We start from the raw sequence: 25,403 nt of genomic DNA on the forward strand, positions 1-25,403 counted from the left end.
ACACTTGCGCCGCAGATGAGCACAGCTGTTAATGTGTGTCCAAGATAAATACTCCGGCCACCATAAAGACTGAGGTGTGGGAAGGAAGTGCCAGGCTGTCTAACAGTACCACTCTTGGAAATAAATAAAAAGTTGCCTTTAAAGTTTCCTGTTGGCAGCGGGTGCAGTTCAGCGCTGGCAAGAGGCTGATGGCAGCGGCTTGCAAGAAGGGGAGGTGCTGGGCTCGCCCTGATGAGAAGGCAGCCAGGGGGCTTGGTGGTCCCCGCAGGGCTGGGCTGAGCTGGGCAGAGCTCACCTGACCTCCAGCTGGTCCCAGCCCCCGCTTTCCCAGGAGCCCATCACAAGCCCCCAGGACCTGCCTTACTGAAGTACTTTTGCAAAACTTCAAGAGGAAACACGATCGTGTGGTTAAATCATGTGACCGGGAACACGATGTTCTGGGCACGGCGCCTGGTGCCAACGCGGGGTGGCAGGGGCAGCCGCAGCGGTGAGGAGGGTCCATGCTCCCTCACCTGAAGCTCCCCAAGCACCGGGTGCTCTGGCACAGAGCTGCTGGGGGGGAGTGTGCTGAGGGTCTCTCCATCCCCCTTCAGCAGCGGTGGATGTGGTCGCTCTAGTTGCTGACCACCAGCGCCAGCAGGACCGAGGAACACGGGGATGATCTGCCAGGTGAGATGCCGCCGGCACAGCCGATGCTGCCCCACACGGGGGAAATTGTCTTCAAAATTCATTGAAAAAGTCAAACCCTTAATTACTGGCATATAGCTGGTCTAACACTGCTGCAGTACAGTTACAAGAAATTAATGCATGGAATATTTGCAGTCTTAAGAAGACTTGATTCATGAATATTTTAAATTTTATGATGAGTTCCAGAAGTAACGGCGAGTTAAAAGTTTTGATTTTTCTATTACTTCTGATACCTGAATTTTTACAGACTTTTTCCGATTTTTCTTGGTGATCATAACAACAAGAAGCTTAACCACTTTTTTTAAATTAAATTCATGTTTTTTGATAACGAAACAGCTTTGGAAATCACATTCTCAACCTGTTTGGGTTTTTTGCTGATGTGAAAGAGGGGTGAGTATCAGGGGAGTTCGGTGTATATCCATGATGTGCACCTTCACATCCTCCTGGGTTTCAGCCCAGTGACAGGAGTCCCAGAACCTGTCACTCCACGTGTGCAGGATGATGCTCAAAAATGAGTAAATTAACAAATCCTACAGAGCCAGTCATTAGAAGCAGTTCAGAAACCATGCAAAGGTTTCACTGTTGCTTCTTGGTCAGTGCTTCAGCAACCCGCTGGCTGAGGTTTTTGATTCTGACAGTGCCCAGAAACCGATGCAACGGGAAGAGCCTGCAACCAGGTGCAGAACAGCCCTTCCCTGGGATCACCCTCCTGGCAGGCCATGGTTCATGGACCTCCTGAGCTGGAGGCTGTTTTAGTTGTCACTGCTTGAAAATCAGGAGATTATGAGAAAATGAGGAGGTTATTTAGAAGCTGATGCTATGCCACTCGGCAGAGCACTCTCATTTGCAGAACATGCTGCTCATTCCAGCTAATGCTTTACAGGCTTTTTTTTAGCATCTGAATGATTCCTCTACAAGTTTTGTCTCAGAAACAACGTATGATCATCTTTCGTACATTAAGCAAACAACAGCTACACTACACTAGGAGAAGAGAGAGCCGACACTGTCATCCTTCAGCACCAGATTCCTTATGAGTTGGAACAACTAAACAAGGACTGAGCACACAGACCTCATCCCTCACCTTCCTGGGCTGGTGAGACCATACTCACCTCTGATCTTGGCTGGGATGAGGAGTGGAAAAACAGGGGCAATTTACAGACATCTGCAGCCTGAGAATACCTAAATTAAAAGATATAAGGAACAAAAATCCACATATAGGGAGCACAATCTTATGAAGTTCACATGCTGCCCCCAGCCCCTTATCCATCAGCTGGTTCTCATTTAGAAGAGCAAACGACCGAAAGCCCAGGAACACGCTGCTCTGCAAGAAAATCATCTAACCCTGGGTATGGTGTGAGCTCCACAAGCACATAAAACCAACCGGAGCAGTGACAGGGCAGACAAAAGGTGGTTAGGATGCTTGTAAAGACAGAGGAATCCAGCTCTTACAAGTTGTCCTAGACTTTTCCTGCCTGAGACCTCACTTCCCTTCTCCCTAAAGGGGTGCTTCTCTCCCAAGCACCACAAACCCACAGGACAGCCTCCTTCACCAGAAAAAGAGAGCTCTTGTAAATTGACAGCACTCCACCCACATCCCAGCTGAGCTGGAAACAAGGACCTGACACCCTCCCCTCCTGATTCAGCATTCAGCATACGCACACAAGCCAATACTTGACAAAGACCGCCAAAGAATTTTGCAATAGTAAAAAAACACCACTCCCTCCAAAAGACACAATAGAATTTGCTTAAAACACTAGGAAACCTGAGAACAAGAACCTGGGCATCTATTCTCACGTTCTCACCAACAGACAACACTGTCAACCACACTACCAGTAAGTCCCATTGTGTGGGAATCCAAATAGCTGTTCAAACATGAAGATACACTCCGAAAGGCAGCACCTGGGCTGCTGCCATCCCCGGGCTGGCAGCAGGTCTCAGGCTGTAGAGCTGGCAGGGGAGGCTACACCTTCCAGCCCCTTTTCACCCTAGCTGGGCTGGCCTGGGGCCACTTCCCTGTGAAATGCAACTGCAGCAGGCAACGAACAGCCTCAAAAATCCTCAACTTTGACTGACAAGGCAGGAGAAGGATGGAAAAGGCACAAACAGTGAGATTCACCTGTCCTGCACCAGGGGCAAAGGAACAGCGTGTTCTTTGGCAGGACATGGACAGTTTACTATTCCAGTTACTGCTGGTTTATAGAGGGTGTCTGACAACTAATAAAAGTGGAAAGTGCCTCAGGTACTTGACTTCGGCTCTCTTGGCACTCTCCCCTAAATGGACTGATTGCAGATAAGCCTATGTGCACAAAGTGGGGTTTTTTTCTTGCTGCAGCAGCAGCGCAGCCACTGGAAGAGTCAGCTGAGCAATGCACAGGCCCAGACGCAGAGCTGGACCCAGAGCCCTCCAGGGGAAAGGCTTCATGAATCACAGCCGAACAAGACACCTGAGAAGTCTCAACACAAAACAGCAGCAAATTTCCAATTCATTTGGGGATTTCTCTAATAGACTTTTCATACTCTGAAACAAAAGAGAAAACATCTAACTGAAAATCTTACCAAGAAAAAAAAAAGTCACCCAGAAAACACATTTTACTTCCTTACTCTGAAAATTTTTTTGGGCAACAAAATTCAGAAAAACCAAAACCTGTTTATAAAACACCTCTGCTCTCCTCACCCCTCCCCCAAACTGCAGTTTTGGCAGTAAAACATCACCAAAGTCCAGCTGATAACAGCAAAGAAATCCAACTTCACTCAAAAACCCATACCACTGGTAAAATATCCTTTATCGGCACGTTACATGTGTGCTACAAAACACAGAAAAGATGTTGGTGTAACAAAACCAGACATGGGCTGCCCAGAAGAGCGGCAGCTCCAGCAGCTCCAGCAGCTAAGCACACAGTTACCCAGCGACGAACACATCAGGCTAATGAGTCCCAAAAGGACAGCTGCAAATGCAGCATGACAGGGACAAAAAATGACACCTGTACAAAAGACAGAGGCTGTCACGGGAAAAAAAAACAAACCCAAAAACCAGCCAAAAAGCAAAGAGAGCAGAAAGATCTGTGGACCAGGCTAAATGCTGGTTAGAGGCAGCCTGAACCAAGTTAAGGAAGAGACAAAGACGCGGACACCAGGAGAAGAATTATTCCTCCAAGGCATCTGACGGTAAAAAGGAGAAAACTGTGGAAGTAGGTACAGATAAGGGGAAGAAAGATGTTTTGCCACCTCTGAAACAGAAGAGTTTGCATGAGGTTTTATCCAGCAGTCTCACACAACTGGCACTCCAGTTTTGAAACCCCATTGTTTTCTGTCCAGTTTCCTCCTAAGAAAGAATACTTAGTTGCTTTGTAAAAAATCTATATACAAAGCTTTAATAAATTTTACAAGAAAGCAACACTTTCATTAATTTCTTATAAACTTCATAGCAGCATTCAGTAGAATACATTAAACGCACAAGGAACAACCTACAAAACTGGTTTTATTCTCAGGGTTGAGCTTGATCATGCCTAATCTACTAACTAACGAGAAGGTCTTCTTGACTTTGTAAATAATGACAGTCTTGAGCAATGATGATTGCCTCCAGGTAGAAGAGCTTCCAATCAGTTGATCTTTGTTGCACCTACCCCATAATTTTAGATTCAGAATTGATTAAATTTTCCGAAAAAGCCAGTCATCTCACCGCTGTGAAGCATGTACTCTCCAGCAAACAGCAGAACATTTCTAGTCAGAAGCCAGCACTGCTCAGCCTACTCAAGGTCATCCAGATAGTTTTTGGTAAATTTGGCCATAGGACGTCCTTCCTTATTGCTAAGGATGGAAAAATGGAGCAAGCTTTTCCTAGACACAGACTGTTATTAAAAGTTACTCAAATAAGTTCCCCTGTTTCCCAGAAATATTTTCACTGTCCTTTCAAAGTTTATAGGGAAATAAAAAACTACCCAAAAAGTTCAGCCCTTGAACAGTGTCAGCAGCAGGGACATTACAGCTAACACTCCAGGCCCCTCATCGCAGCGATGCTGCTGGCCATTCTGCGGGGCATACTTTTTGCAGCTTGACGGTAGTCCTCTGGCTTTGCTTTCAACAGAGTTACAATATTTTGCAGTGTTCTTGATGGCTGAAGGCCAAGGGCATCCATCACATTTATTAGATAATCTGTAAGATTAAAGATAAACATGTATTTAAACAGGTAACAGACACTGTGCAAATAAATGAAAGTTATCCTTCGCTCTTCACGGCAGCTAGAATCCTGTCACCGGTAGCTCAAAACCACACAGCAGCGTGTTTGGAATCGAACTGTACTGACAGGTGTATATTTTTAGTATTTTTGTCTTCCTGTACACTAGATCAGACAACCGTCTGTTTTGTTCAGAGGACTCAGACACATTCTGCCACGTTTCAGTATCTGCACACAACACCCTCAGGGTGGTCAGTCACCAAGGTCACAGACAAAGGATCATAATCACATTTTCAAAGGCAAAGAGCTTGCAACAAAGCTGGGAAGTTCTGCAGAGGCAAGTGGCTGTCAAGCAGGAGGGAGTTCCAGCTCACTGATTCGAAGTCAGTTGGGAATTAAGGATGGCAGGGAGGAATGCCAAGCAACTAGCCTCTAATCTACTGGTTTGTTTTTAAGCAGTGCCAAAAAAAAAGTATTAAAAAAATCCAGGCTGAGTTCACTGGCATCCAAGCACACTTTCTGGTGAGCTGAGGAGACACCATCTACCCTTATTTTTTAGCTTGGCCATGGGGAAGGATCCACAATTTAGAGCAGGAAAAGAACTAACTGGTGTCTACAATAGCCGTAGTGGTCTCTTGGCAACACTTTCATCAGCTTCGGATAAGAAAAATCCATCTCCTTCATATCCTGCAGAAACGCCTTCCCCAACACCTCCCTCAGTCACTCTGAATGGCATGGGAGAAGGCAGAGATGAACATATGCCAACTACCTCCTATTCTGCTGCTGAAAATTGCTCCATATTAAAAGTAATTTTAGTCACCTCGCACCTTCAGAGCAGCAGGACAGTAAGTCAGCCATGGCAGGGGAGCTGATCCTAAAGATTTTGTGAAAAAGGATGCTGGTCAAGTGCTCCACAATTACTTAGAAGTCCCTTAGCTGATCTCCCCTACCTCAGTTATCAAGTGGATGGAAGAAATCAACCAGCTGTCCCCTTTGTAATCCACTGGTGCGCTCCCCAACAGGCTTGGCACATGGCGTGTACCCTCTGTGCAGCATATACTGGCAGAACATGGCACTCTGATGAGAAGGGAAAGTGCAGTGCCATGCTTGGAAAGATTACATATAGATCTTTCTTGCTAAGACTCACTTGCAAGGGAATCTTCTCAGCTGAAAAGGACTTTGACTTCCACAGTCAGAAACACTGAGCAGTGAAGAAGCAGGAGCACCTACTGGAAAATCACCCCTCCCTCGAAGAGGGATCTGACAGAACGCTTTGCAAAAGAGAAGCTGTGAACCACTCCACCATGCTGGGCATCAGATCAACGCGCTCATGATTAAAGGAGAAACGCACACTGCAGTTTCTTCAAATCTAATGTAATGACAGAGCAGCCCACGTGTTATGGCAACAGTTCTTAGGGCGACATGCGCATCGAGCTTACCGATGTCTGTGGCAAGCTGCTTTGTTGAATGCATGGTGAGCTCCGGTATTTGCAGGATGACTTCACAGTACGTTTGCATCGTAGCTCTGGCAATGGAGCCTAGCCAGTAGTCAGCCATGTTGTCCAGCTCAGGCAGTTCATCTCCTGGACAGAAAATTCTCGTTAGCTGTCAGCAGTCTCATTCAACTGCATTTGCTGGTTTTGTAACAAAATGTAATTCATAAATCGTTAACTTTTTTTTCAATGGGACATTAAGGTATTCAGGGTTTATCATCTGGTTTTGGAGTAAACAAAGCAGTTACATAGCCTCCCGGATACTATACAACATGGAAAGCTAGCTCACGACCCAAAACACTTTCCTCATTACTTCTCCAGGTAAGTAATTTCTGACAGGCTGACGGGCGATCAGACAGGGATCAGGGGCACTGCCTGGCACGTTCTATAGGATCATCTTCCAGGAGTAGTTTACAAACTACTGCAATGACAAGGACTCACAGGGGTTTTTTTCAAGCCCTGAAGGCATTCTGTGTTCATGACTGTTTTGAAAATTAATGAGCTATTGAACACGTAAATGCTTTAAGATGACAAAATAAGTAATGCAAAAACCTAAAGAGCGTATTCTCAGAAGGGTACAGGAAGACTATAAATACCAAGCTCTATGCTTCCTTGACTGTCAGTGGAAATAAACACCAAGAAGAGATTAACCACAGCAAACCACGGTGCGCTGCCAGCCTGCTGGGAAGCGTTAGCTACTGTTTATAACTGCAGCACAATTAATGGCACAACAGGTAAGGACAGCCACCTGAATAAAGAATGTTAGCCAAAACTCAGCTGGCTGCAAGAAATTAAGGAACAACATGCAGAAAGAACTCTTTCATGTGTTCTGTGGAAAACATTTTGAAGAGGCACCTGGGCCATAGCTGTCCCAGACAGCAGCCACCCATAGCACCCACTGCAACTCCTTCAGAACTGGGGGTATAACCATTGTGGCTGGTATGTAATCACTAAGGACCCAAATGGAACTGGTAGTAGCGGTGGGACTCTACTAAATTTCAGCTGGTGTTAGTACAGGATGAAAAACAAATTTAAATTAAACAGTCAGCACTTCAGAATTGTGCCCCTACTGAGAAAGAACCTGACTATGGAGACTGGAACACGTGGTCCAACCCTTAAGAAAAGACCATTTCCAACGATGCAAAACCTGTCCAAAACAAGACAGATAGAAGACTAATTTCTGACCATGGGCTCCTAAACTTTGTAACAGATTGGCATAGGTCAGCATGTCACACAGGGTGTAACAGTACTTCTTCCTGGATTTACAGTGAAAAAAAGGTAGAGGAAAAGGTTGTTTACAAGTAAACAGCATTACTATCATGCTTAGAGAACAAATAATCTATCCCTGAAGAAAGGAGCTCAGGGGCTACTCTTTTCCTAGCAACAAATTAAGGGGCTATGGTTCTCAGCAAGGCCATGGAGGACTGCATATTTTACACCACAAGTGATTAGTGTAAAATTAAGTTTACAGGACATACTCTCCAGATTTCACTAGGGTCTGAAGCTGGAAAACTTCATACTAGGTTAGTTCCAGGCCGCAGTTGTTTCACGAATCCCAGTTTAGAACCATCTGGGGATTAGAATACACTGTATGATCACTGATGCACAGTCATTTTCTTCAGTAGACGGGGACATTACATGAGGGGGTCAGCCAACCTAACAACTCATCACTTCTAAACATGGTCACAAGCCTCCTCTTTGCCTGTTCCTTGCTGTGCGCTCCTGCTGGCTCTGTTGCATAGCAGACCTCTTAGGAAGTTGATTTAAATCACTTTGACCCATTTTTGAGAGAAACTAGGCCAGAAAAAGTGAATATTTTTCTGTGGGATTAATGAATAGAAACAGCCATACTGTGGAACCAGCACAAAGGAGAGTGCGGGAGTGCAAAGCTGGAGCAAGATGCCCCTTAAGCGAGCTGTTTGAGAGCCCAAGCCACTCCATAAACTGCACTCCAATGGACACGCTGACAAAGAGCAGAAGTCACAAAAGCTAACTTAAGAAGTCTTTCAGGCTGGTTCAACAGTTCCCTTCAAAGTCTGGGAACTGACCCAGGTACTTCCTGCTCACTCCCTGCACCTAAGATACTTAATACTGCTCCAACTCAGAAACAGTAATACTTCAGACCCTGCACCCCAAACCACAGTTTCAATGAACGTTAAACTTAAATAGACCCAGCCTCTGGTTTGAACAAACCCCAAAGAGTTTTACTCACTCCTGGTATTACTAAGAGATTCTTGGAAGAAACAGCATGAGTAGTCAATAGGAAATGGATCTCAAACAGCTTTGTTACCGTAACACATCACAGCCATGTGTCAAAATGTGACAGCTTTCCCCCAGACACTCTCAAGTCTTTGGTTTTATCCTACCTTGTTCTGGGGGGTAAGGCAGTTTTCCAGCATGTAATGCCAGTTCCAATGCAGAATCCTCTTGAGCAACAAATGGCTCAAGGTGGAGAGGAAGCGACATAATATATTGCCCAATCTAGAATAAAAGCACAAAGAGCTGAGTCACTGAACAAATGTGAAGCAAGTACTTCACTAGAGAAAAAAGAGTCAACTACAGTAATCCACACCCGAAAGCAGAAAGCTGAGCTTGACAGCAACCCACATTAGCTCAGAAACAAATTAGCTCTTGCTCATCATTACACTTAGTACAAGAAATGATTTTTCACAAGGTCAGAGAACCAGTCATTGAAACAATCATGGTAAGAAAAACCTGCACAGAGAATTTGCTACAAAGCAAATCTTTGATCTCTGGAATGTTCCTGGCAATTTGTTTTCTAGAACAGAATCTAAGAGACTGAACCAAGCAAAACCACTGAAGAAGAAACACATATTCAAGTGACAATATAATAATGAACTACAGAAACATCTCTCTCCCAAAAAGGGACCACACTCCCAAATTCACACACACATAAGCTACGTAACTTCAGGCATACAACAAATACTACTTTGTTTATAAATTATTATCTGCGCTACAGAGACTAGTCCTAGGCACAGATACAGTTCAGAGTACCCTGCCTCCCCGTTATGAGGCATGCTTGTTACTAGCTTTTTCCTGAGCTCACATCACGTGCCTTTTCTTCTACACAGCATATGCCACATCAGTTTGTTTCTAAACTCTACTTTAGCTTTTTTAGTTTTCAATTTTACTGCACAATGCAGCAGTGTTATTTGAAGACTACCCAAGAGAAAGCCTTGGTTCAGTCTTGGCCCACCTATCACTCAACAGCAGGATAAAGGGTAGATCTGAAAAGATGTCAAAACCCAAATGCTTTGTATCTGAAATTTTATGAAGTTCCTCTTTGCCTTTGGACATGCAGAAAATCCCTTTGATTCCTTACAGCATCAAGTAACAACCATATACATCTCAGTTTTAACTTTCAGTTAAAGTGGCAGGTGAGCAGATACAGCCTCTTACCAACCATGCATGTCTTCCTTAGTGAACTGTGTTAATCAGAAAGCTACTTAGAATTCAGTAGAAACCTTCCCTTGAATTTTTACCTTATACACCGCCCGTGAGCTTTCTAAACATCATAAAAGCCTCTCAGATAGCTAAATTCAAACTACCCATAATAAAACTGTCCCACAAGTTGACTGACTATCCATTTCTATACATTTCTTTTTTTTTTTCAGAAGCACAGTATAACAGTTTGTAGGCCATAAGCCAGAAGAAAATACAACAGCAAAAGCTTTTGGTTGCAGCCTGTCCTTGAAAAATCTGTTCCCTGTGTGATGCACAGAATGACAGTAACATAAAAAAACTTGCTTATCAAATTATACTTTGTATTCAGATTAATAATAGCCGCTAACATTAATATCTGAACTGCAAATTTGGCAGTGGCTTGAAACGCCAACCAGGAGAATGGGAAAGCAATGTGAACACTGTTCAGCAGCACCGAACTGAGGAGTGCCTAGTCAGAAGGAATGAACAGCTCACTTTCCTTTTCCACTCAGACACCCCACTGCCAGAAAGGTTTCATTGTTATTCCATCAGAAAGAGAAACCAGGGAGTCACATGGGGATTAGAAGGGTAAAAGCTCAATCTGACTTCGTAGTATGATTAAATCACTCCAATACACATTGCAGGAACTCCTCTGCTACATGAGCTGCGTTATGAATATACATTCAGTATTCCCCAGCTGGCATTCCCCGCCCCATTGCAGGAGTTAACACTGTACACAGGGCAGTTCAGCAGAGAAGAACCATTCCTTGTGCTCCCAATGTTCTTTTGCTGTTCCAGACCTTGACAAGGATTTTATATAAAAGCTACAAAGAATGGCACAACTCATATGATAATGGCTGAACCAGCAAGAGCATCGATCACCATCCTATAAAATTTTAACTAATACTATGATTTTACAAGAAATTGGGGAAACTCAGAGATTGCCCCAGCACTGGGCTTTCAGTAACTATCCCTGCAAGCTCTTACATTGCTGATATATTCCAGAGGAGTCAAGCTGAAGTTTGGCAGGTCATCTGTCAGGGTCTCACCAATGCCACCAGAATTCCAGCTCTGTAAGACAAAAAGTGCAGAATGAATCTATGACTTTCTGGAGCATGAAGTCTATCGGTACTCTAGGAAGGGGTCACTCAGCAACATGAACTGTGACTACCCACAGACTTCCAGAAAGCAGAACACAGATGGTGCGGCAACTGCTTCCCTCGTCCTCCCTCAGGCCCAAAACATACACACCCTTTCCACACAGCTTCCTGTGGGAAATACATGCTCACACAGGTTAGAAAAGCAGCATCTCAAACACCAGAGCTTGCAAACACAGCTGCCTCTTGTGAATGCTGTGGATGAAAGGAGGTAAACTTTTCTACTGACTGTAGCTCATGGAAGAAACATGATACCAGAGGGAAACATCCTGAAAAGGAGAAAGGTAAGCAACATGGAGCGGTGCTCCACCCTAAGGTATCCCACAGGTAAACGTTGCAGTTCAGATCAGATCAAAGTACCTATTACTCACCTCCATCTTCGAAACAAGTAAAAGTTGTTGTTTGATGCGAAGAAAAACAGAATCAAAAGCCAAGTGGTGCGCCAGCTGGTTGAGGCGGCTTAAGGCAGATCGCGATGAAGACAACAGGTTGTGGTTACTTGTACCTTTTTCCTAACACACACACAGAGATGGAAAAAATGTTTACATACAGAAGTCATGAAACTGACCACAGAGAAGCTGTGTTAACATTCTTAAAGAAGTCTTTATTAGGCAATCAAGAGCTTTCCTCTGCAATGGCACAGCTTGTTTCCTTATTCTAACCATTTATTCAAGACAGAAACTGCACACTACTCCCCGAAATGTGGAACAAAGAATAGCATCACATTCCAGCCATGCCAGGCACCAGTGTAGGCTAGATACCGAGACACTTGCAGAGATGGCAAACTGCCTTTTATGCAAAGGGGTCAATCAACCGATTCCCTGCATGGAATCAAGCAAAAGTTTTACATGAAGAGTACCTATGGAACTTGACTATTCAGCTAAGGTTTTAAAGTCAAACATAGAACACTGAAGGCAGAGCTGCCCAATTTGCAAGTAAATTAAGTGCAAAAGAAATCAAAACATTTTGAGGAAGTAAAAGACTCATAACCTTGACTTCACTGCTACATGTGACCAACGATGGCAAACATAACTTTGATAAACGAGAAGATAACTAGTCATTCTACACTGTTCACAGACACATGCATGAATGAACTTGCAGAATTATATTTTGGAATGGATATGGCAGCAGAGCATAAGTGGCAAAGAAAGTCTTGAGAAGCCAGTACGCGGGCTCCAGCATTTGAGGTGGCTCCAATACAACCTTCCCAATGCTTTCTGTGACAAATTCTCCCTCACCTGAACTGATAAGGGCACATTCACAAAACACAGCCAGATCTGGGGAGAGATAGAATGAGTCCAGACTTCCTCGGGTTGGACATTTCACCTCCCTACAGATCGGTGTCTCTGTGGAAGACTTGGAACACAGCCCATTAGAAGGCTGCAGCTCAGGATGAAAAGTAATCAGGCTGTAGGGGGAATCCAGCTCTCATCTACCAAATGCGGGCCCAACAGCGTCCTGTGATACAAGCAGGCTCTTCCAGGCACCAAAGCTACCTTTAGAGTGTAAAGCGTTTCCATAAGGCTGGCATACTCAGATGGATTCTCCTTCAAAAGATAATTATATTCCTGCCAGGGATTCTTTAAGGAGCTCTTCTTTTCTGCAGAACTGGTATCCTGAAAGCCAGAAAAACTACAAGGGCTGTAGGAGTCCGAGAGATACTTCCCAGCAGTTGAGAAAATCCTGAAAACAAGTACACAGAAGTCACCAGCAAAATCCTCTGAAATCAGCACTGTTGTTCTCATGTTGGTCCAACGACCAACACTACCTTTCACTACTTCAAAGAAGAGTATTTGTTGGTGGCAGACACTAGTTACAGCCAACTCTCACATCTACTGCGCAACTCAAAACCTGCAAAAATATTGAGCTGAAACAGAGAGGACTGCACTCTCAGAATGTCTAGCAAATGGAAGACGCCCAGTCTCTGGTGCACTGCAGGCCACTGGGTCCTATACAAAGCACAGGCACTCGAGTCAGACTAACGTACAAGAGGCTAAACAATGCGCTGCCTACAAGCAACAAATGATCCATGTGCTGCCTGGGCTTGACACTCCTCAGATTACAAGGAATTGATCAGTTAAGGCACATCGAGATTCACTTCAGCAAATGATTCATGCCGCATCTCACAAGGGGGGTGAGAATCTTGCCAGTTTGATCTGGTGGAAAAGACCCCAGTCTGGCAGTTCCTTTGATGGCCAGCTAGGTATCCAAGAAAAAGGATTTTTGTGACTGTCTCAGGCCACACAACCGAGTGGAAGTCTGTGACCCATCTCTGACATTTCAAAAGATGGGGAGGGGAAGTGGGGGAAATCACAGTGGCTCTGCTTTTCGTCCTTGGTCTACACAAGGAAAGCACCTTGGAGGTTGTTTTCTTTCAACTTCATACCTATGCTGACAGCTCATGACTTAAGTTCAGCAATGCTTACCTGTTGGCCAGTTGCTGCTCAAAGTCTCCACACTGATGAAGGAGCTCACCACAAGTAGTAATTATCCTGGAAAAGGACAAGACAAAAACACGTTGTGAGATTTGAGGCAGGTAATGCCAGACACCCCCCTAGACAACCCACTGCAAACACATGTCAAATAATTATAAAATGCAGTAACCAAACAGGACACACATCTGTCAAAAGTTATTTTGGCTATTAACTCTGCATCCATTTGATGACATACTGCATCTTTGCCCAACAGCCTCATCCATATGCTACTTCTTGGTGTCATGGCTAAGGCCAGCTCAGTGTCAGTGGGAAAAATTCTAAGAGCTGCTGATATTTCAAGTGATACGACATGCAGCCTTGCTCCAGACAGGGTGGGGAGCCTCACAGCACTTACTGTGCCAGCAGCAACCTGAAACCCAGTCACTAACACTAACGTTCACTGCATAGCACTGCAGCTATGTGAGCATAGGCCTGCATTCTGCACTAAGAACTTGTGTAAACTGACCCCAAGTAATTCCCTTTCAACTTTGATACAAAAATCAGTTCTGAGCCTGGCAAAAAATAACCAAAACAAACCCCTTTTACCGAACAGAGTTTTGGAACGCAGTCCAGTCCTCCTGGAAAAGGGAATCTGATAAAACATCATCCAGTTTACATTTCTTTCGTATAGACTGCAATGTATTTGTGAAGTCAGATGTATACCTGTAATAAGAAACAGAGGAGAGATCAGCACCAGCATAAGAGAATAGGCTGGAGAGCAAAATAACTGCATGGCCTGCACTTGCTCATTCAGTCCTCTACAAGGGCCAAGTAAGAACCAGAAATATTAAAAGGAGTTCAGAAGAGACACTGTTGTCCAGTCCAAACACATGAATGTGAAGAACTGATCAGCCACAGCCCAGTCAAGGCACATTAGAAGACAGAGAGAAACTCAGGGTAACAGATACTGTGCGGCTACTTCAGTTTGCTGCATATGGGTTACCAAGAACTCTCCACTCATATGAGAGGGTGTAAGGCATTTGTGTTACCACTACACTAATCACATTTCCTAGGAAAGACCAGAAAAAGTTTATAAGGCTACTGCTACTCCAACATCACTTGGCCCTTAGTCCAGGAACACAATGACAACAATCTCATGAATTTGTTTTCTCAGCTACTCCCCAGATGAGAACATGGATAAAAAGGAGAACATTTTGTTTTCCACACACCCCATTTTTTAAAAAAAAGAAAGCCCATAAGCTGGAGGCATGCACACTGCTATGTAATTGCCTATAAAGAAGGTGAGATCAGAGAAGTGTGCTTTCCTCTTCCCCACAGGGCAGCAAGGTAACAGCTTGATTTATACACTGTGAGCAGCTTTTTCAGTATCAGGAAAAAACACTGAAGTAATCAGTACTGGAATACTATCTAAGTGGGCTGTTAGTGATATTTTAAGACAAGAACTTACAGTGAACCTCACTCACTAGAGTATCTCACACTTACAGGCAGATCGTGAATGTGAGGTCACTTGCCCCACTGAGACCTACTTTCACCAGCCTAATTTGCCTTTGATTTATTCTGTTTTGGGAAACGTTTTCCCCTCCAAAAATATTTATTAAAAATGAAAATTCAGCCCAATCAGAATAGAAAACAGCTGAGAAAAGTCTTCAATTTAGCCACAAAAAGCCTGTATTTTTCCCCTAAGAAACAGTCACTGCCTGAATGAAGTGGTAGGAGGGGATATCAGATGATTCACATTACTATCATGGATACTTTCCGCTCTCAGCCATTTTTCATAAACTACAAAGTCCTCGGCCACAAACTGAATCCTTGCTACACCCTTGGAATAAATGCAGCAGTGTAACTAAAAGCACCTTACTTTGCAAAGAGAGCTTTCAGGGCCTTAAGGAGCCCACACACTCCCAGTCCATCAGTGAGTTTGATGCAGTTGTCGATGGCTCCAGAAGCCAGCATGAAGAGTTTGCTGACTGAATGGTTCAGTTCCTGGACACAGTCAATTACTTCCCAATGCTCCTAAAAAGCAACAGAATTGAGCTTGACACTTCTTTCAGAGTGTCCAGGCACTGAAGACATCTTGGGTAACATACTGTTCTCTCAGTATCCTCCAGTCTCGTGAAACACTGAAGGGAGAACACCGGTTGCTTCCACCCTCCTACAGTGACTGTTAATAAAAGTCAGGCTACCAAATCCCACATTTACCAGGTCTTCAAGGAAAAACAGTTATGCCAACAACAGAATTTTCTACAAAAAGGACTTTCCTCCCCCAGATTCTGTTCTTAATAAATTCTATTGAACCTGAAGGAGGGTCTTGGTTAATAGTAATATTTTGGTAAAGTCTTTCTCTAGCAGATCCACGCAGTGCCGGTTACTGCGTGAAGGAGAACAAAACAGTTACCTCCAACCTGACAGTGCTGCTGAAATTAACTTTATTTCTTAAACAAAATTTACTTAACATTAAAAAATATACTGCAAACAGGAAACACTACCAAAAAATTAGGGTGGGAAAGACAGCAATAATTATGACGAAGACCCTTGTATTTACTAGAAGCTTCAAGCCCCTCCCTGCATAGTTGAACAAAGACTGCTACATTACCAAGGGCACTGCACTGATCTGAATGAGAAGGTTTTCTTCTTCCAGGTCTCCATACTCAAGTTGATAGGGCTTGTATGGACCATACACTGTTTCCACCAGTTCCATCACTTTTACCAGGTTCTGCTCCTCTACAAAGAATCAGATGTTTAGTCTATAAATAGACAAACATGCTACTAAAAACCTTGTTTCAAGCAATGTGCAGGAGCTCTTCAATTAGAGCATGCTGCCTACGCAGGCTTGGAATGTTACCCAACAACTTTAAGTTTCAACTGCACAGATTTTATTTTATTTTTATTTTAAAATGAGGTTATTATCTCTACCTGCTTCCTAAAACCAAGATGTTCTGCCTCAACAAATGTGTCAAGAAAATTATCACTCACTGCTCCAGAACAGCCTGGTGACAAAAATCTATTAATCACTCCAACCTACAGTAGAAGGAAAGTATTGAAATGATTTGAGAAGTGAAACACATTACTCCCACAACTTAAAACACAGGCAATCCTCATTTATCAGAAAGCCTGGTTCATACTTAAAATAATTAACACTAACTCAATTCACTCAGCATTGCTGAACATACTGCTTCATGGTGTTCAACAACCAGAGCTGAACATGAACCATGAACTTAGCATTTCAGTGCCTTCTGTTGAGCAGGGAGCTGCAAACCCAAACAAAAACCAGGTCCAAATGATTATTTCTTGCATCAGAAATGGACACCAGCTGTTACCGTGGTACTTTGCCAAACTCACACTAGCAGTAAACCATAATTACCTTGAGTCCTGGATACAAGAAAAAAACTTCTACGCCCTAAGGACAGACAAGCAATAGAGCAGGTTGTCCAAAGCCTCCATGCTCGGACGTTTTCAAGATCGCACTGGACAATACTCCAAGTAACACGGTCTGACCTCATAGCGGATGTTGCTTGGAGCAGAAAGTTGGACTAGATCATCACCCAAGGTCCCTTCCAACCTGAATTATCCTATGAATCATAACTGAACCCTCCCCTCACATACAAATATGTAGGAACTGGTTTGACTCTGCTCTGCTAAGTCACCTGACTTTTCCATTCTTGAGATATTTCTCTTCCCAAGCATCTTACCCCCCAGCAAAAGAGATGGAAATAAAGTTGTTTGTTTTTTTTTTTTTAAACGTGCTCAGGTAACAGTTCAGCATCTGTCTTCCTATTCCATTATCTTCTAGAATTTGACATGATTTTCCAAGTCCTTTTTAATAATTTCCCATTACAAACCACAAATTAAGCTAAGCCAAGGACAGAAAATGACTGACGAGTACACAATCACAAAGACAACGAAACCAGACACAGTGACAGTCATACTCCCTGAAATTGCCCAGTAATCATAATTTACATGATCAAGTAAAAATCTGGGTTTAAATAGCTCAAGACAATGTTACAAGGAATCAAACACAGGAAACACAGCATTAGGAATGCTCCATTAGCTTATTTTAGGATTTTCCCATACCCCGTCTTTGAAGGGGCCCTGCCAGATTAGTAAAGAACTATAAATAGCCAACAGTTCAAGCCAGGCACAAACCTGTGTAAACACAGCACCTCACTGCTTTGTGGTTTGTGGGAATTATCCAAGTCATGACCAAAATGAGAAAACAAACATCACAGAATAAGGAAAGCATGGGTTAGACTTTGAATCAAACACCAAGGATGCTGCTAGGCAATAAACTACCAGCGGTTCAGAGATTATATCTGGCCCTGCAGTTTCACTTAATTAAAACATAAGGCAGTAGCAACAGAAAAACTACAAAATAAAATTTAATCCCTCTTAGACAGAAGAAATAGTAATGCTTGTAAAAGGGTAAGTACTAAATACTATTTATCTTAGACAGCAAGCATGCTCAGAACAGGTCTGCTTCAGTAAAGTCATCCAGGATCGTACCATATCTTTGGTGTAAGATATATACATATATACACACACCAAGGTACAAATGCCACATACCTGGTCAACACTGTAGAAGAGGTAAGCCCTCCCTCCATGTAAAACTAAACAAAATCCAACCATAGAACTTTACAAAGGAGTTGACAGAACAGAATGACAATATTCAGGGCAAGAGCCTTACTCAGGTTTGGCAGCATTGCTGCTTCCAGCCCTTTCGCGAAGTGGATGGTGGCATCATAGAGCTCCAGCAGCTTATTCAGCTTGGGTTCTTGGCCTGTTCTCTCCATGGCAGTGTTGAGGCAGACAGGGATGGAAGGCACCAACGCTCCCAGAGTTTGAATCAACAATACAGTCACAATTTCATGGGGGTTCTTGAAAACCTGTAGCAGCAGAAAAACTACTAGCTAAAGCACATTATTTCAGAGAGCAGAGCAGCAGACAGCTTTCAGTGAGCCCCACAAGGTACAAACCACATGTCACTGTCTCATTAGGGACAATCACAGACTGTCCCACTCCAAACTGAGCAGGACCTGTCTGTCCAGGGGCTGATACCTTCTTCAGCCCTCCTGAACAAGTGCTGCTGCTTGGCTGGCAGCAGCAGCCTTCATGCAAGCGGCACCGCTTCCCAGGAGCAATCATGCCCACTGTAGTCTCCCTTATGCCCCGGCCACAGAGACCTGCGGCTCCTGAAACAGAGGGGAAAAAAGGCAGAACAGACAGGTTTGCAAATGCTGTCAGCAGAGAGGCAGGCTGCCATAACCAGGGAATAAATAGTTGGGAGAGAAAGCAGCAGCAGCCTGGCCTGGACTTTTTCACACTCAATTACCTATTGGTGAAAGACAGTAATACACAGATCAAGAAGATGACATTTTGTGCACTAACAGATCACAGAGTCCTCAGATGACATGAGCTCCCAAGCAAAAGGGAACAAAAGCAAATTTGAAAAACCTCACAAGGGGTAAAAAAACCAAAAGAGGTCTGCTAAGACTGCAAGAACCTCACCAACCTAGCACACGGGACAGCCTCATTACAAAAGTCTGAGTCAATACATATTTACCACTGAAACTGTACTTTGAATAAAGCAACCAAGAAATGAGAAGACAGGTATAGGTCAAAACCAGAATTCAGCAGAACACAGGCACTACAGTATTTTGAAAAACCACTTGGCATTTGAAGGGCATTTGAAAACAGAGCACTCAGTTTACACAGGTGTGTTGGGAAAAAACACGTATCAGTAAAATATCAAGAAACAGTACTATATCATGAGCCAAATTACTAGTCAGATAGGCAGAAATCAGTACTGGAAAGGCTAGAACAACTGTAATCAGCTGAGAAGTTTTATTTACACGCACCACCCTCAATTCCACTAGCATAAAATGCATTACAGCCTTTTAGTGTGACTTTTCAGCTGTTCTCACTCATTTGCTTTGAGAACTGGGATCACCACAAAAAAAGGTCAAAGGGTTCTTCAGAAAGCAGAAGCAACACAAGAGATTGAGTGACACGAGCTTTGCCCCATGTGCCATTTGTCTCTCATAATCCCCAGTTCAAAGAACATCTGCCAAAATGTAAGCTGACATCTGACCTGTAATTCACATCGAACCATTAGGCAGAAAAAATACAATTCAAGAAAACATTGAGCTCCTTTGCAGTACAGGCCTAGCACTTGCACCAGCCTTCGTAACAGGAAGATAAGAATCTTTTACCCTTCATGGATGAAAAACTCTTCCAGCCTCAACAATGTAAACTCATTTCTTCATTTCACTACAGGACAATAACTTTGGATCCTACATTATTCTTGGCAGGAAAAGCAAGTACACAGACCCAAAAGATGATAGCAGAAGCCCTCAGATTTCTTGCACAGAGTGACATGAATCAGTCCAACATGACCTTGAGGGCTTCCTCCAGGCCAAGTGACAAAGTAATTCAGGCATTTCAAATGTCTTGCAACAGAACAAATTTGCAACACCAACAAATTAGTTTTAACTTAAGATACAGATGAAAGTGATAGAGCAGCTTTAATGTCAATAACATAGCAACCTTGCTGTTGGTAGAACACCAGAAATCAAATCTTCTCTGCAAGAGCTGGACAACAAGCAGAAAGTATGTTCCAACTCCTGTCTTGCATTAAGGCACAGCGTATAACTCAAAGAGTGAGCACCGATGAACTGTTCTGTGGTTTATAAGACTTAAGAGCACACGCTCAATCTCATCCTCTCCCATAACTGCACCAATATTAAACAGCTACTGCACCTGTGTTGCCCACTGAAGTTGTGAGTGCCAGGTCCCAAGAAGTGTGTCATACAGTTCAGTCAACTGGCGATTTAAGCTTAAGTCACTTTGGCAGAGTTCCTGCCACACTGCCACCAGCTGCACCTGCAGGAGTAATGAGAACCATTCTAAGAGGTGAACTGACAGCCCACAGATCTAGCTTTTGTTATTTCAAACCAAGAACTTCCCATGGAAAGCACCTTTGCTAAACTGCAATGCCCACCCTCGCTCCTCTCTCCAGATTTCAGCATAACATTTTGCTATAATTCAGCACCACTGAAGGAAAAGATTTTCAGCATGAAGCTAGAGGCTTCTTAGTTGAGTCAAAGATTTAATTAACATTGGTATTTTACTCATAAAATGAGACTGTAACTGATACCCCCACATAATAGTTGAAATACTTGGCAAGCCCCAGCCTTGAACTTAATCCTCAAAAGTCACAGTCCTGAAAGAAATTTGAGGATCAGGTTATGGCTACAGAACTGTCTGGAATTCCAACTTTTAATCTTACCTGAAAAGAGTTTACAGAAGTCTGCAGCTGGCAAGTTGCAGCAATAAAGTTATTAATGACATAGCACATCCAAGCAAAGCAAACCAAAACTATAAGGCACAGAGAAATCAAGCAGAACCACATATCCTATGTCTACCATAGGAAGGCACACAAAGCGCTGAATGGAGAATTACTCTTGAAACATGGGGAGTAACCAAAGCTGTTAAGAGCCAGCTGAGAAGTCAAGAGAATGAAACATGGAAAGAACACGTTCCATCCTCCTTCAAACAGGAAGGTACAATACGTGAAGTAGCAGCTCCCCCTGCAGCCCAAGACAAGCAAGAATGTAAATTTGCATTTTATTCCTCCATATTAAAATATCGAGATACTTACCTTGTGACATTTATAATAATAAGCAAGAAGCTGGGGCATCCGATCAATTTCAGTGAAGACTTTAACAAACGTTTTTGCCTGATCTAAACAAAACAAAGTAACAGGCAGTTAACAGTCAATCTCAAAGCTCTCAGAGCTGACCAAGAGAACTCTTCTTCCAAGGAGTACGCGCAACAGCCTGTACAGAAAGACACAATTACACCTTTTGTTTGCTTGCCTACTCAAGTAAGAGCGGAACTGCCTAAAACACATGCTAAAACAAGAACAGGTAGCAGACATGAGGAATTAATTTAACTTAAGTTTAACTTCTTAATCAGCAAATGTATCTAGTATTACAGACAAAATCAAAGCATCTCCTAGAAGGAAATCATTATTTTCCCAGAAACAAGCCACTGCCTACAAAACTAGAACATATGTCACAAAGTCCTCAGCTTTGCTTTCACCACTGCTCGAACTGATACCTAAGCTAGCTGCCTTGAGACTGACTAATGGCACAGTTAGCTCTTACACAAAGCTTTGAAATCCAAGCTCCTCAAAAGCCTGTTGTGTACTGTAAGGCAGATGACTACAGTTCTGTCCACAAATATATCTGGGGTCAGAGAAATTAGTAATGAGACCTGGTTTTTCAAACAGGACCTGGAACACAGAGAAACTAGAACACTAAGTAACCTGAAGTACTCTTCATCTGTGGAGGTCACTGAATACAGGCTGTCTGGGGATATGTTTACAGACTTGTATTACAGTTGTAGGAGCTAGACTTCAGGAAAAAAAACCATGACTCCACAGAAAACAGAAAACCCTCTTCAACAGGAAAAAAAGCTTGTGTCTCCACACGCCCAGATCAGATTTTGGAAGGGAATGCAACAGTGCTTGAAGTGATTCCTTCTGAACAGTATGCCCAAATAAAGGACCTTATACCAGCAGACCTGCCACCAGCAGCTTTCTTGCACCCATATGTTTTCTTTGGTGGAGAAGAGAAAGAGGATATAAATATTCAATTTACTTTCATCCTAAGCAGAGAAAATATTCCAGAACATCATCCTCTGTCTTGCCTTGAATTTCTCTGTAAAGGGCAATGCACTGCAACAGCAGAAAAAAGGCATGGGACCTACTGTGAAGGTGATGAGCACAGACCAAGAAAGACAGGAAGCTGTGCAGAGAAGGAAAGCCAGAAGAACAGGAGATAGAACAGCGAGATCTGCACAAGGGATTAAGCACATTTGTTAGAAGCACAGCACACAGAGTTTCCTCCCTCCTCCGTTCCCTCCGGCTGTCTGCAGCCATGCATTGCTATGCTTTGCCTTTACATAGACAAGAACTCCAGAGCGCTCTGCAGCAAAAGCACCACAGCCCAGATCCTCACTGGGACCTCTGGGTGCACACAGATGAAAGACAACAACCAGAACAAGTATTTCTCAGAAGTGCTGTGACAGTAGGAGAGGGAAGGAAGAACACAAAGAACAGTCCAAAAAGTCGAGTTTTCTAAAGAAGAGTTTATAAAACAGCCTTTACAAGGCAGTAAGGCTTCACAATGTTTCCAAACAAATCTTTTTTTTTGATTACAACACCAAGCTGTAACAGAAATGCCCGGCAGCACTGTGGTAACGCAAAACTAGAGGCCTTTTGCTTACTAGAATAGCACTTCCCACTTGGAGAGCATCTGTGGCATAACTTAATTATGACAAGCAGGGCAGCCCTGCCTCAGCATCTCCATTTCACCCATCTACATGGCCTAGAAGAGCAGCTCATATTCTCCTTAATTCCCACAGTGGCCACAGGTACACCAAACTGCAACAAAATTGAAGATGCACTGGATTGCAGGCATCTGCAGAGCACCTAACATTTCACAGCATCTGGCTCCTCCAGAAAAAGCACACAGCCCAGTGCTAGAAGCTTTCTGGACATCAACTGCCCACCAAAAAACATTTTACTTTTAAAAAGACAATAAACTCTGCAACGACAATAAATGAGTTACTGACCTACAGACTGGGAGTTAAAAGCAGCAACAATCTGAGGGCTAGCCATGGCCTCTAGTCGGTTCTTCAGGGCCTCAAGATGCACGCACTTCTCTGAGTAATCTGGTGTGTCCACAAGCATAGCCAGGCTGCTCTGCATACTTGTTAGTTTGGCCGAAATCACAGACACATCCTGTCACCAGGGAAAGGCAACCCCATTACCAAACATGACCTTAAAAAGCATTAATACCAGTTTCATAAAGACATTTTACAAACAGGTACATGTTTTAGAGTCACTTCAAAAACCTACATTTAAATGCAGTTTCCCTGGAAAGCTGAAGGCAGAAAGACCAATCACAAAGAATAATGTGGTATGTACCTGTGTTTTAAGAGTCTCTTCAATATCTGCACTTAATGTGCTCCATTTGTCTGCTTCCTGAAGAGACTCGGCAGCCAACTGCATTCTAGACTTCACTCGGTCAATCTCTACCAGGACCTGAAGAAAAAAAAATAATAATGTTACCCATTGAAAGAAAAGATGACTGCTGTACATACTTACATTAAGGAGTTATTTTTAGCTTGGGTTTAAAAAAATGTGTGAAAAGATCATGCTGTTACAAGGAGGAATGAGCTGGCTGAAAGAGCTAGAGATGTTAAATCAACTTCCAAAGTCAGACAACAAAAAGTTAGTTTCACTTCTGGATATGCACTTCCAACACCCACTTTGTCTGAAAAATGCTATGCATCCCAGCTAACAAAAGGCAGAAATCTTGGCAGAAACCAGTGTCCTCAGTCAGGTAACAGCAGCTCTGTCTGAACTGAAACAGGATCAGCTGTTCCTCAGGAAATGCAGACTGCACTGCTCTGTTATGACATCCACTTTTCTACTTTCAGTGTTAAAACAAGTGGTCTTGTCTATCTTAGAGTTCACAAGGTTGTTTAATATGAACAACTCTGGGAACTTTAGAATTTCACAAGTTGCAGATAAACACTATGGCAGACAAGAACCCACCTGCATTGACTGAGCTGTATCTTCTTCAAATTTCTTTATATCTTCTTTAACAAGGATCATTTGCTCCTTCAGGAATGTTGCCTCCTGTTTCAAGACCTCCACTTCCCGGAGGACTCTGGGCATGTTCTGGAGAGCCTGATGGCTTGTTTCTGCAGAAACACCAAGCAGCACAATGAGGAGGGCCCGAGAGCCCTCACAGGAAAAAGGTTTTTTTTCAATAGTCTTGTATGATCTTCAATACTTGGGGGGAAAAAACCCACAAACGAAGCAAAACAATCAGGAAAACTTGAGATGTATCTTTAAAGTTTAAATATGCACTCTTTCATAGAATCGTTTCGGTTGGAAAAGACCTTCAAGATCAAGTCCAATCCTTAACCCAGCGCTGCCAAGCCACCACTAACCATGTCCCTAAGCGCCACACCTGCTTGTTGTTTGAACACCCCAGGGACGGTGACTCCAGCACCCCCTGGGCAGCCTGTTCCAGGGCTGCACAACCCTTGCGGGGAAGGAATTTCTCCCAATATCCCATCTCAACCTCCCCCGGCAGGAGCAGCGGCTCCTCAGCACCCGGGCAGCCTGCCAGGCCGCGGCGGCTCCAGGCGCGGGCGGGCAGCACCGCAGCGGCAGCGGGGAGCCCCAGGCCCCACACCGGGCCCAGCCCCGCACGTTTACCAGCCAGCACAGCCCCCCCCGCCCGCCCCACCTTCCACGGCGTTGTTGACCTCCTGGATGAAGAGCTGCAACTTCATCACCAGGGTGGCGGCGTGCGCGTCCACCTTGCCGGGGGCTTCCTGCTGCACGGCCCGGAAGGCCGCGTTCACCCAGCTCTTCACCTCAAAGTCATCCGACAGGAACCTGGAGAAATCCATGGCTGCCGTCTCGCCTCAGGGCCCGGGGGACAGGCCGGCCGCGCCGCGCACCGGGAACCGCACCGCCGGGCCCCTGCCGGCCGCCGTACCGCGGGGCGGGCCCTGGCGGCGGTGGCGCGCCCTGGCGGTGGTGGCGCGCCCTGGCGGCGGTGGCGGGCCCGAGGCCGCGGACTCCCCCGGCGGCACCGGCGCCGAGGCCGGGAACGCGAGGCTCGGCGGGACTGTGGAGGGGAACGCGCGGGCGGGCCCCATGAGGCAGCCCCGCACCGGGCCAAGCGCCGGGGCCGGAGTGGGGGGCGGCCCCCCGGGCCCGCTACGGCAGGGCGGCCCGGCAGAGAGCACCGGCAGGCGGGGGGCTGGGCAGGGCTGCGCCGCCAGCGCGCCTCCCGCCCAGAACTGCCCCGTAACCCTGCGTGCAGCGGGTGTGCGCACAAAGCTCAGGTCAAGCTGACCCAGCCTCGCAAGTCGTCTGAACTGAGGCATGGAAGGACTGCTGACCAGGGGAGCCAGCCCTCGGAGACAA

General features: G+C 44.5%; 1 protein-coding gene across 1 annotated transcript; it reads right to left on the bottom strand.

Moving 5' to 3' along the window:
* Nucleotides 1-4,031: 4,031 nt before the first annotated feature.
* On the bottom strand, nt 4,032-24,973 carry COG7 (component of oligomeric golgi complex 7). Its single transcript, XM_037386051.1, has 17 exons — nt 24,715-24,973; nt 24,012-24,160; nt 23,379-23,495; nt 23,024-23,192; nt 21,045-21,127; nt 20,144-20,266; nt 18,072-18,270; nt 15,984-16,111; nt 15,249-15,403; nt 13,976-14,092; nt 13,382-13,447; nt 12,452-12,638; nt 11,327-11,467; nt 10,786-10,869; nt 8,721-8,835; nt 6,301-6,444; nt 4,032-4,839 (listed from the first exon to the last, which is right to left on the bottom strand). The coding sequence occupies exons 1-17, from the start codon at nt 24,878-24,880 to the stop codon at nt 4,673-4,675; spliced, it is 2,310 nt and encodes a 769-aa protein (XP_037241948.1). The 5' UTR covers nt 24,881-24,973; the 3' UTR covers nt 4,032-4,672.
* Nucleotides 24,974-25,403: the final 430 nt, after the last annotated feature.

The sequence above is a fragment of the Falco rusticolus genome, chromosome 4 (assembly GCF_015220075.1).
Source record: "Falco rusticolus isolate bFalRus1 chromosome 4, bFalRus1.pri, whole genome shotgun sequence".
Taxonomy (NCBI): domain Eukaryota; kingdom Metazoa; phylum Chordata; class Aves; order Falconiformes; family Falconidae; genus Falco; species Falco rusticolus.